This window comes from Oryx dammah, unplaced genomic scaffold (assembly GCF_014754425.2).
Source record: "Oryx dammah isolate SB20612 unplaced genomic scaffold, SCBI_Odam_1.1 HiC_scaffold_2, whole genome shotgun sequence".
In the NCBI taxonomy this organism is placed as follows: Eukaryota; Metazoa; Chordata; class Mammalia; order Artiodactyla; family Bovidae; genus Oryx; species Oryx dammah.
In genome coordinates, this window is record NW_024070186.1 from 48,457,229 (window position 1) to 48,469,484 (window position 12,256).

At 46.2% G+C, this 12,256-nt stretch overlaps 1 protein-coding gene and 1 non-coding gene across 2 annotated transcripts; both read right to left on the reverse strand.

Moving 5' to 3' along the window:
- Nucleotides 1-4,643: 4,643 nt before the first annotated feature.
- TRNAG-CCC lies at nucleotides 4,644-4,716 on the reverse strand. The gene has a single exon. It is a non-coding gene; the product is annotated as a tRNA-Gly (tRNA).
- Nucleotides 4,717-9,465: 4,749 nt separating this feature from the next.
- Nucleotides 9,466-10,480, reverse strand: LOC120868842 (P2Y purinoceptor 3-like). The gene is made up of 2 exons (XM_040247741.1): nucleotides 9,890-10,480; nucleotides 9,466-9,831 (listed from the first exon to the last, which is right to left on the reverse strand). Exons 1-2 carry the CDS (start codon nucleotides 10,478-10,480, stop codon nucleotides 9,466-9,468), a joined length of 957 nt encoding a protein of 318 aa, XP_040103675.1.
- Between the last annotated feature and the right edge of the window lie 1,776 nt (nucleotides 10,481-12,256).

A 12,256-nucleotide genomic window follows, 5' to 3' on the forward strand; every position in this document is an offset into this window, starting at 1 on the left:
GCAGGAGACACAGGTTCAATCCCTGGGTCAGAAAGAATACCTTGAGAAGGAAATGGTAATCTACTCCAGTATTCTTACCTGGATAATCCCATGGACAGAGGAGCCTGGTGGGCTACATTGTCCATAGGAATTGCAAAGAGTCAGACACAACTGAGCAATTAACACTGGTCTTGTCATATTATATATTAAAGTCAAGGAATTTTTTTGTATTGCATTCTCTGGACATGCAGATATTTTAGACAACATTTAACATATTTAGCTGATTATATTGTTTGATGTACGTGGCATAACATTGTAAGTTTAAAATTCCTAGAACAGCTTGAAAGTGTATTACTTAGGGTAAGTTTATTTATTCAGCACATCCGTTTTTCTGATTTATTGTATCATTACTCAGTTGTTATTTCTGTAGGCTTTGACTGCCATGTGACCGTTCTAGTCTATGGCTACTGAAAGTTGGCCTTACCAGTTGGGAAAAGCTGCAATGGGGCTCAGGTTTCCGTTGTAAATTCTGTGAAACCAGGTTGTAGAGAATTTTGGATAAAATAGTCTTAAGAAAAGGGAGCAGGATGGACGGAGCCCCTGAGAAGGGATGGAACATGACCAATTTAAAAAAAAAAAAAAAAGTAAGCTGCTTACTGCAGCTGAGGCACAGAGGAAGTGTAAGGCGGCTGCCAGACCACACATGCCCTACACAGCAGCAGACTTGCCTTCTTTGCAGAGTCTGGTTCAGTTGCCCAAGGAAAATCCGATTATTGTCCAGATTCTGTGTCTTACCATATTCAGGCAGTTTTTAACCATTTAAAGCAGACCCTATCTGCTCTGAGTAAATATTAATAAATATTTAAGTAGTAAATAATCAGGACAAAAGGAGAATTCCTCTCCCCCTTCTGCACCCAAGTAGAGCCCAGACTTTGTAGGGTACAGTGGACAAGAGTTGAGAGAGTGAAGTGGGAGGAGGGTGAGAGAGGAGAAAAGATATGCAAGGTACCAGTTCAAGGTTGTTGAACTGGCAGCAACAAGGGTGGGAGAGCAGGGATGAGGGAATCAGCTGCAAGGGGTGTTGGCTGCAGGAGGAGCAGGGCTTATGTGAGCGGCAGGAAGCCTGGCCTGAGATGTGGAGGTGTGGGGAGGTGGGCCCGGACACGGGCCATCTCCAATTTCAGAGTCATTGCTCAGGGGCTGGAGTGAGAGTGTAAGTGAGAAGTAAGTGTCCTCTTTGGGTTCTGATGGGGTTGTGGAGGTGCAGTCCAGGCTTGGGGGAGAGGAGAGGCAAGGAATGGGCCATATTTAATGGAGATTTAAAAATGTTTCCCATGACTTTAATTTTATTTTCTATGAATTTTAATGGATTACATGAATTTAATGGTTCTATGAATTTTAATGGATATAGATTTGTGCTTGGCTACAACAATCAGAATACAGAACAAACAGTTCTTTAATGAACATTTCAAAGGAAAAACGTAACATTTTAAGATAACATACGTGTGTTCTCTTAAGAGTTATTTTAGAAAGTTTTGGGTTATTTTACAGCACTTGGATTTTTTAAAAATGTCTTTTTAGTCTGATGACTATAAAGTTTTTATAATCATGTAACTTAGTATGCTGTATTCTGTAGACTGTAGTATTTCACCTCTTAACATCTCTGAAATTGGGATGTGTCTTTGACAGCATCTTCAGTTCAGTTCAGTCGCTCAGTCGTGTCCGACTCTGCGACCCCATGAATTGCAGCACACCAGGCCTCCCTGTCCATCACCAACTCCTGGAGTTCACTCAGACTCACGTCCATCGAGTCAGTGATGCCATCCAGCCATCTCATCCTCGGTCGTCCCCTTCTCATCCTGCCCCCGATCCCTCCCAGCATCAGAGTCTTCTCCAGTGAGTCAACTCTTCGCATGAGGTGTCCAGAGTACTGGAGTTTCAGCTTGAGCATCATTCCCTCCAAAGAAATTCCGGGGTTGATCTCCTTCAGGATGGACTGGTTGGATCTCCTTGCAGTCCAAGGGACTCTCAAGAGTCTTCTCCAACACCACAGTTCAAAAGCATCAATTCTTTGGCGCTCAGCTTTCTTCACAGTCCAACTCTCACATCCATACATGACCACTGGAAAAACCATAGCCTTGACTAGACAGACCTTTGTTGGCAAAGTAATGTCTCTGCTTTTGAATATGCTGTCTAGGTTGGTCATAACTTTTCTTCCAAGGAGTAAGTGACAGCATCTTATGATTCAAAGAAATATAGTAGTGAAGAAAACCAAGCCATAATACTGTAACAATAGATGATACTTGATGATATGCACAGACTTCTGTATCATCATTCATTTCTGGAAGCACTGAACCTAAGGCTCTTTACTAGAGCTGGTGATTCAGAAATGTGGAAATTGTGGACCATCTTCCACACATCAATGAGTGAGGGAAGGAAACAGACAAAAGATCAGTGATTCTGAGATGGTGATGTGGTGCCAAGAGCACTGTCATAGAGCAATGACTAATGGGGGTTAGGGATCCTAGAATACTTCTGAGATTCCCAGAGGAAGATGGTCTTTGAGCTGCATGAGAAAGGATGAATAAGATGACTTACCTAAGCAGTGGAGGAGCGAGGTATGAATGAGGAGGACAAGAGTTTCTAGAGCTAATCTTGGAACCTGCTGATTGATGAAGATGGAGTGAAGGAGGCAAGTGTAGAGTTCAGGTTGGAAGCTTTTATTTTTTTAAAGATTTTTTTTTTAATGTGGACCACTTTTAAAGTCTTTACTGAATTTGTTACAACATTGCATCTGTTTTATGTATTTTGGCTTTTTGGCCCAAAGGCATGTGAGATCTTACCTCCCCAAGCAGGGATTGAATTCACACCCCCTGCATTGGAAGGTGAAGTCCCAACCACTGAATCACCAGGGAAATCCCAGGTTGGAAGCTTTGATAGGAGATGAGATTGATGAAGGACTGTTGTTATATGTTTGGCATTTTGATCTTAAGCCTGAAGGCATTTGGGCGATTTTGGAAGATACACATGTTGGGAATTCAGATTTATGTCTTACAAAGATGACTGTAGAAGCAGAAGGAAGGGAATGAATTAGAGGATGAGGGGAACAAATCTAGGGGTCAGAGAATGATGGTTGGAGCAGTGAAGCCCACAAGAAGTGATAGAATTTGAACCAAGGCAGTGGTGGAGCATATGAAAAGGAGAAAACACATTCCTGTGATGCTAGGGAGGCCGATCTGACCACGTGATCATGACAGTTTGAAGTGTGGGAAGAGGCTGGAGTTAAGCACGACTCCCAGATCTCTGGCTTGGATGGATGGTGGTGCCATTGAGCTGAAAGCAGGTTTGGGAGGAAAACGATTTCAATTTTGACTTTATGGAACTTGCGATGCCGCATGGGTTTGGAATGCAAGAGGCTTTCCCTGGAAAGGAGTTTGCAGGTCATCATTGGGGCTCTCGGAGTCAGTGAGGTTGCCCAGGAGGAGAGTGGGGTAGAATAGAAGAGTGCAGGGGGGAACCCTGGGGCCTCCCACCCACACTTACAGGGTGGAAGCAGGAGAGGGTGCAGTGTGTGCAATCAGTTTAATGAGGAAGTGGGTGACAGTGACAGATGCCATGGAAGCCCAAGCAGGACGGGGCATGACCATTTGGTCTGTAACTGGAAACCACTGGTATGTTGTAAAGAGCAGTTACAATGCACTGGGATGGTGAGATGGGCAGTAGCCAGCTTGCGATGATTTGGCACTATGAATTCAAGGTAGAAATGGCAATAAAAAGCGTAGCCTACTCTTGCAAGAAACTAGGCTATAAAAGGAGAGACCATAAGGAGTGTTCAGTGACTGTGTCTTTGGTTGTTGGGTTAATGCTTTCTAAAGGTCTCATGGCTAATGTGTTTTTCTACCTGTGGAGTGGAACTTTCTCAGACTCAACGATTCTTTAATTTGCTTGAAGCGGCACTTTTTGCTTTTTGTTCATGATTTAACACTATAATAATGCCCAGCTAGAGCTTGCTGCAGGAATATGAGTCCCATCTTGTCATGGAATTCTTGAGGCCATTACCTTTGAAGTTGTTCGGTACATTAACAAACAAACAGAAAACATCAACATAACAGAAAGTTGAGAAATTGAAATACTAAGGAGATTGAGCTTGTTTACAAAAAAGTAAAAGACAATGAGAATATGCAACTTTATAAGCTTAGGTTATGCTTAATTGCAAACAACTTGATGAAAAATTTCCCTTTATTGTTCTTGAAATATGGGCTAAAAAGTGAGAATGCTTGCAGGTATTGTGTGTCCTGGAATTGCTTTGAATTGCAGTTGGTGAGTGTGAGAACAAATAAATCCCAAACGATTTGTGATTTAGTTTTATAGGCACACACTCATAAACTGGATTCAGGCAGTAATTTCGGAAAGCATACACAGGAGAATTACTTGCTGTATGTTCATTTACTCCACTAAGATTAGCGAGTACCCATATGTTGAAATCTCTGCTAGATCCTGTAGGATAGGAATTAAGGGGACTTAAATAATGCTGCTCATACTTGGTCCAGTGGAGATGTGGACAAGGGGTCAGAGAAGAGAGAAAGCCGCCTTTTTTTCAATATTTATTTTTAGTATTTATTTGTTTGGCTGCACCAGGTCTTAGTTGCAGCATGTGAATCTAGTTCCCTAACCAGGGATCGAACCAGGGCCCCCTGCCTTGGGAGTGCAGAGTCTTAGCCACTGGACCACCAGGGAATTCCCGAGAAAGGGCATTCTGATGGGTGATCAGGGGAGGCTTCTTGGAAGAGGTGGCATTTGAACTGTATGCTGAGAGACAACTGTTCGTTCATTCTCTTTGGTGGGTCTGTTTCATGTGATACCCTTGACTACTCTCTTTCTTGAAACTGCCCTGGTTTGGTTTTCCCACACTATTATCAGCACCACCTACTGGCTCTGTGTTCCCTGTCAACCCTTTTTATGGTTCCTGTATCTCCTAGCTCCTCTGTTCTTTCTCTTCCCTTCTTCCTCAGAGATACAATTTCCATCTGCAGCTTGGAAGAGTTGCCTGAATAGATAACTCTAAACCCAGAGCTTGAGCCTAAACTTTCTCTGACCCTCCATCCTACATTTCCAACTTGAGGCCTCACTAGCAGCTCACGTTTCAGTTGTCTGAACTCTCCCTCACGATGCACAGCCTGTGCCTTCCCTCCTTTCCTTCCTTCCTTTTGCTTTTCTATCGAGTGACTATTGAGTGTCCCTATGTGCTCAGTACTAGTTGATCATTCTTTTGATTGCTCAGGCTTGGAGTCTCAGAGTCAGTTTTTTTCTGTCCCCCTTACCACCTATGTCTCAATAATTTATTTCATTCATCTTCATTCTTTCCAGTATGTTTTGAAATCTTTTTGGTTCTACTAAAAGATTTAGTTCTTCATGCCCATTATCTGTATGCTTGGATCACTGCAGTGGCCTCGTAAATGGTGATCACCTTCCTCTACCTCCTCTTCGTTGTCAACATCACCATTGCTTACTGAGTGTCCATCATGTTTGGAATGTTGCTCAGTTCAGTTCAGTCGCTCAGTTGTGTCTGACTCTTTGCGACCCCATGGACTGCAGCACGCCAGGCTTCCCTGTCTATCACCAACTCCCGGAGCTTGCTCAAACTCATGTCCATTGAGTCAGTGATGCCATCCAACCATCTCATCCTCTGTCATCCCCTTCTCCTCCTAGGAATGTTGCTAGGGTACCATAGTCTATATGTTGAAAAATGGAGTAGAAGGAGAGACAAAACAGACCTGAATGATAAAGAAGTCCATCACCAAGTCCAAGGCAATAGGCCCAGAGGCTGAGTCAGCAGTACAGTGAGATCGGAGGAAGTGGACCCCAAGATCTGGGGAGATGAGTATCTAGGCACGTGGAGAAGGTTTGGGGCAGGGTGTTGAGTGGTGGATGGTGGCCCTCTGGTGAACATATGAGAAGTGGACAGCCATGTGGTGTGGTGTAAGACCTATGAGTTGAAAAGTTCAGCTAGGCCTGGACTGTGATGGATCTAGTAGACCAGGATGAGATATCTGGTCTTTATCCTATAGAAGTAAGTTTGTAGGGAGGGAATGGACAGAAATAGGGAGAGTGTGATCTATGAAATGTGTTCTTTAAGAAGTACCTGGACGTGGTGTGTAGGCTGAGTTTGAAGCCAGTTAGGAGATACCACAGAAGTCTGTAACATTTTGTTTCTTATCTCTAAACACAACGCCTGCCAGATTAAGTTTCTCAATCGAAGTTTTGATCCTGTGACCTTATCAGATGCCCTTGGTGGGTTCCATGCCTTGAGGAGCAGTTCTTTTGCTGGCTTTGGGGTAGCCTTTGTAATCACACTTCAGCCTACCCTTCCAGCATTGTCTCTGCCTCTTACCCTTCAGTAACCAACCGTTGGCCCCCACACAAATTTTCCATTCTCTCCAATGCTTGAGAAATTCTAACTGCAGTTTCACCCAGCTTTCAGCATACACATGACACCTTTCATGGCCCCAGAAGCCCCTGCCCCCTGACAAAGCTTCCCTCATGCTTATACTGTGTTGTTTGCTTTTAATTAATCACCAACTGACATTACTTTTTTCTGTAGCTGCTGAAGTCGTTAATTAGTGCTCCTATTGTTTGTCTGGGTTTGTTTTTCCAACAGTCTGTAACCTCCTCAAGAGCTGGCACTGTGCTTGCCCCTTGTAGGTGGCTACAGCCATTACATTTGCATCCAGTACTGTCCCAGTGCTGGTATTTCAAACATGATATTTGCTGACCTTCCGAGCAGCCAGGTGGATTACACAGATGCTCAGAGCCCAGGGTGATAACACATTTGAGGACCCAAGCTTTCACTATGGTGGTGGGCATTGAATGGGGAGATGGAGGAAGAACTTTCGTTCCTTTTTGTCTCCTCATCCCCTGGTGTTTATGGGTGTTTGCTAACCAAAGGGGAGTCAGGAATATCCCCTTGACTTTTGTTGGGCAGTGGGTTCCCAGCTCCCCTTTCAATGGAGCCCTTTCTCTAAAGGGGAATAGTCTACTTTGATTCTCATATCTTGAGATAACTACCCTTGAAAACTAGGATATGATGACAACTAGGTGTAACTTTCTTGATCCCAGTGATAGAAAAGTAAGTTAAAAGTGGATGCTTATTCTTTGCTATTAGGTAAGTCAAAAGATTCTGTAGAAGCAAAATTAGCATTATATGGATCAGAGAAATAATTGTAAGCACGGAATTTAGCAAGGACTTAAGACTGGAAAACTTCAGCCAGGGGTATAAAGCACTTGTGGCTCAGATGTGAAGAATCTGCCTGCAGTGCAGGAGACCCAGGCTCGATCCTTGGATCAGGAAGAGCCCCTGCAGAAGGGAATGGCTCCTTCAGTATTCTTGCCTTGAGAATTTCATGGACAAAGGAGCCTGGCTAGCGACCATCCATGGAGTTGCAAAGAGTCGGACACGAGTGAGTGACTAACACTTAGTATTTACAAACTGCTTTTTAGATAAAAGTGATGCATCCTGAAAATTCTAGATTAGTTTTCTTTCCATTTCCAGGGTTGGCAGGCTGGTGGGCATTAGAAATAATGTCTAAGTGGGATGTAGGGTGGCTTTAAGTGTTTACTGGGGAGCCAACTCTCCAGGAATGTTAAACTTTGCTCATTTGTAAGAGGTAATAGTTGAGACTGTAGGTCAGCTGAGTGTTTCCTTTGTGTTTGTGAGAAGAAAGGGACAAAAAGTAATAATATAAGCAGACAACTGAGACAATATTCAAAAGAGCAAACAGTTTTAAGCTCTCTCAGCTACTATAGAAGCACTTATTTATATAGAAACAGCTGACCTGCTAATTAGAAAACATCCTTGCCTATTCATTAAACTAATTATCTGAAGGAATTCTGCTAGGCAACACTTAGTCTAGTTCTAATTATTGTGTGCCCTTGAAAGCAATAAACGGCACTTTTAGAATAAAATTTTATGATTTAGACATGTATGTGGTTTACTCAGACATTCCCTGTAAATAGAGTCGGGGTAGTAATGAGGGGTTACACTTTAGCTTTTATGAAAAAGGCTTATCCACCTCTTCATAGAGAGATTATAATGAATTATTAAATCATGCATGTTTAGACCTGAGAGCTCCTTGGAGATCATTACTGTTTAAATATGAGTTTTTTTTAAAGGTCTTTTCTGGTTTTGTATTACTTTTTTTTTTAAGAAGATGAGCATCATCTTGTGATTTAAGACAGTGGTAGACTTTTCTGTCATAAACTGAGACATTATGTTCACATATGAATAAGGTGGATCATCCCTTCTGCAGCCACTTGCCTGCAGAGCCTTTTCTGACTTTAACCAGAACACTGGTTAAGAAGCATAATAAAAGAGCACATACTGTGTACTGGGGGTCCCCAACCTCTAGGATCTAATCATGCCTGATGATCTGAGGTAGAGCTGATGTAATAATCATAGAAATAAAGTGCACAGTAAATGCACGTGAATCACCCTGAAACCATCCCTTCCTACCCCTGCTCCATGGAAAAATTGACTTCCATGAAACCAGTCCCTGGTGCCAAAAAGGTTGGGGACTGCTGAAGTTGTCTTCAGGTCACAGCAGTTATGTAAACAGGTGAGCTGGTACTGTCAACGAAAACTCAGCCAGCTCTTGAGTATTTGCATTGGGCCATCTGCTTCAATCTTAGGGCTGTGTTCCTCAGAGCCAGTGCCTGGGTTCAGAGCTCCCATCCAGCACTATAATTTGGGCGTTTTCCAGCTGGGTGACCTTGGATAAGCTACTTTAAGCTCTGTGCTTAGTTTCCTGATCTGTCAGAGGGGCTAACAGTAGCTCCTGCATCCAGGGACTGTTGGGAGGATTAAACGAGTTACTTCTTATAAAGTGCTCCTACATATTAAGGGCTCCATCTATCCAGCCAGCCACCCACTTCTTCATTCAGCCCCTGTTGTACTCTAACTGTGTGCTGGGCCCTGCTGTGCAGGCGGCTGTTAGGGGACAGCACTCAGATGAGGTCCCTGTCCTATTGGAGCCTCCATTCTAGGGGGAAGAGACCATGAATAAGTAAGTGAACAAGTCCAGGTCCTAATAAGGGTTACAATAATGACAGCAAATCGGGAAATATAACAGGGATTGATTGGTTTTGGGGGAGAGAGGTCAACATTGGCTAGGGTGGCAGGAGTGACTTTGGAGAAGGTGACCTGTGAGCTGAAATCTGAATGATGAGAGATAAATGTCAGCTTCATTAGGAAAGTTTTCCTTTGTGTTGGTAGCTCTTTTCCATATTCTTATTTTAAAATCACTTAGCATCAAAATTATAATCCTTTCAGGACCCCACTAGGAGACCTAGTGGGAGTCTCTCTCCCATTAGCTCGTGACTCTGTTCAGGCAAGTCATTGTCAGCATCTTGGCGCTTTCCCCCGAACTTCTTCTTGGCAGGACCCAGACCTGCCCACCCCCGGGTCTCTGTCCCTTGGCTCCAGCTGGGTGCTCACCCACCTTGTTGTGCACCAGTTCCTGGAGGAGCCTGACTGTGTTCCCACCTGACAGAAAGTAGAGGACTGGGTTGAGGCAGCTGCTCAGGCTCACCAGAGGCCTCCATACCTTGTAGGCCAGGCTGACCACCGTCAGGAGCTGGCAGTTGTCTGAGGACAGGAAGCGGAGCGTGAAGTAGAGGGAGCGCGAGACGTGGAAGGGCACAAAGCAGAGGGCGAAGAGGCCGCACACCAGCAGGATGGTCCGGATGGACTTGGCCCGGGCTGCGCCACCCACCCTCGTGAGGGTCTCCACTGGTGTGGCCAGGCTCCTGACCATCAGTGAGTAGCACACCAAGATGACCAAGGAGGGCAGGACAAAGCTGGGCAACATCAGGACCATGCAGGACAAAGCTGGGCAACATCAGGACCATGCAGGACAAAGCTGGACAACATCAGGACCATGCTGTAGACGAAAAACTTGTCGAAGTGATCCGCGCTGGTCGTGTTGTAGCAGATCATCTGGCCGTCGATGTCGTCTGTGTGGGAGAAGATCAGGGTGGGCAGCAGCTGGATGACCACCAGAGCCCACGTGGCGGTGGCGCCCAGCAGGGCGTGCCGGCGGGTCTGGTAGGGCAGCGAGCGCAGTGGGTGGCACACACCCAGGAAGCGGTGCACGGAGATGCAGGTCGGCAGCAGGACGCTGCTGTAGAGGTTGGCGTAGAACAGGAAGCGCACCAGCTTGCAGAGCAGCTCCCCGAAGGGCCAGGTGTCATCGAGGGAGTAGGTGCCGATGAGGAAGGGCAGCGTCGATATATACAGCAGACCCGCCACCATCAGGTTCACCAGGTAGATGGTGGCGCAGCCCCAGCGCTTGGTTTGGTGCCAGGAGAGCCAGAGGACGGTGCCATTCAGGGGCAGCCCCAGCACAAAGATGACGCTGTAGGTCAGGGAGAGGTAGATTTGCTTGTAGTGCTCCGAGAGATGGCAGGATCTTCCTTCCTCTGAGATGTTGGTGTCCAGCTTCTCCATCTCCCCGGGGGAGCACAGCTCTTCCTGCTTCTCCTTCCCCGGGGAGGAAACGGAGTGGCTAGCAGAGCATCACGGCCTCAGCTGAGTGTCAGTTTCTGCCTTGACTTGGCATTAACTCCTGAAGTCTGGTCAGAGTCCTTGTTAGAGAGAGACCAGTGCTAGTAAAAATAAATAAATAAAAATAGAGCTAACACCAAGGGCAAAGCAGATTTTAAAGGAGGGCTTTTCAACTTACCAGGTCCACAGGGCCTCCCTTACCTTGACTTGTGTGCTCTTGGCTCCAGGCTGGGTGGATAGGAAGCTCCGATACCCATGGTGGCAGGAAAAGGTGCTGCTGTGATTTAAGCAGGGCATACCACCTCCAGTGCTGTGACTTGTTCTTTGGCTAGACTACTTTGCATAGAGTTAGGAAACCTCCAAGAGGACCTCTTCCAGCCGAAGATGATGGTGCATCCGTAGAGGGCAGTATTTCCTGCAACCTGGCCCTAACCCCATTTACATGCCTTGGTGGGAGTGGAAAGTGATCCTTGGGGGTTAGGGAGGTTTAGGGAAAGCATAGGTTTTGCCTACAGGCTCTGCGAGAGGATTTTGATTTGTATCTCTATCAAGATTTATTAACTGCCTATTTGAATCCCGAGGCTAATTTGCTTGTTAAACACCTCAGCATCCTGGACATCCAAGAAAACACATCTGAGGTGTTTCACCTCAGTGAAACCTGGTGAAGCCAGGTGCAGCTTCTTTCTTACCCTCGTCCCCGCTGACAAAGCAAATCCAACAGGCAGAGCCGCAGAGCTGAGGCAGCTGTGCGTGGAGCCTGATGCACTCACTGGGAAATCAGCCAGCACAAGACTTACAGGGGTGCCTGAGATGAAGCCTGAACTTTCCAAGAAGTTGGTTTCTAGGGGTTCATCTTCAGAAAGATGAGTTAATACAGGGAAAGGGGGAGGTGTACATTGGGTGATTTGGGGGTAAACGGCAACAGATAGATCTTTACTCACAGCAGAAGGAACAGGGACCTCGTGCATTCTATCAGTCAACAAGCACTTACGGAGGATCTGTTGGTCAGGCACTTGGAGAAAAGATGGGTAGAGCACTTGCTCTCCAGGCACAATCTGGTGGGGAAGACAAGCAGATACAGCTGATTGCATTGCAGTGTGGGAAATGGTCACCAAGCACCGCAAAACCCAGCAGGGTGCTGCGGGAGCCGGGTGAAGACTGGGGTTGGGTGCCACGGGAGCTGCTTGGGAGAACCGAGAGGAGCTTGCTGGGAAAGAAGGGTGAAGGGCATTTGAGGGGTGGGGTTGGAGGCATAGCACATGCAAGGAGACAGAGCTGAAGAGTCCTGGGATGGCAGGATGACCTGTGTGGGGGTGGAACTCCAAGGATGCGTTAAGGAGGATGGATGTGCTTAAGCAGGACAGTGACGGGTAAGGCAGTGTGGGAGGAAGGCCCAGAAGTGAGCCTGGGGCAGTCAGACTGTAAGGGGGCCCAGGCAGTGCCTGCAGGTGAGAGATGCTCGGGACCCCAGCGAGGCCATGTGGGTCAATGAGGAGAGAGGACCTGATCCAGAGGCACTTCTGAAGCAGGAAAAATGGGACCCATTGAACATGAGGCATGAGCCAGAGGAGGAGTTGAGGGTATACCTGAGGCTGGGGCTGGGGGCTGGTGAGGCCAGTGCCTGAGCTGAAGCCTGAAACTTGAAGGCTGGGACTGATGTTCTGAGGCAAGGGCCCTGTTGACCGACTTTAAGATCCGCCTGACTGGGAGAGCAAAGCT

Bases quoted from the DNA above. Each gene is read 5' to 3' on its own strand.
- LOC120868842 (XM_040247741.1), bottom strand. From the start codon at position 10,480: ATGGAGAAGCTGGACACCAACATCTCAGAGGAAGGAAGATCCTGCCAT. The intron at 9,832-9,889 runs GTCCTGCATGGT...GATGTTGCCCAG, and splicing joins TCCTGATGTTGTCCAGCTTT to CTTTGTCCTGCCCTCCTTGG.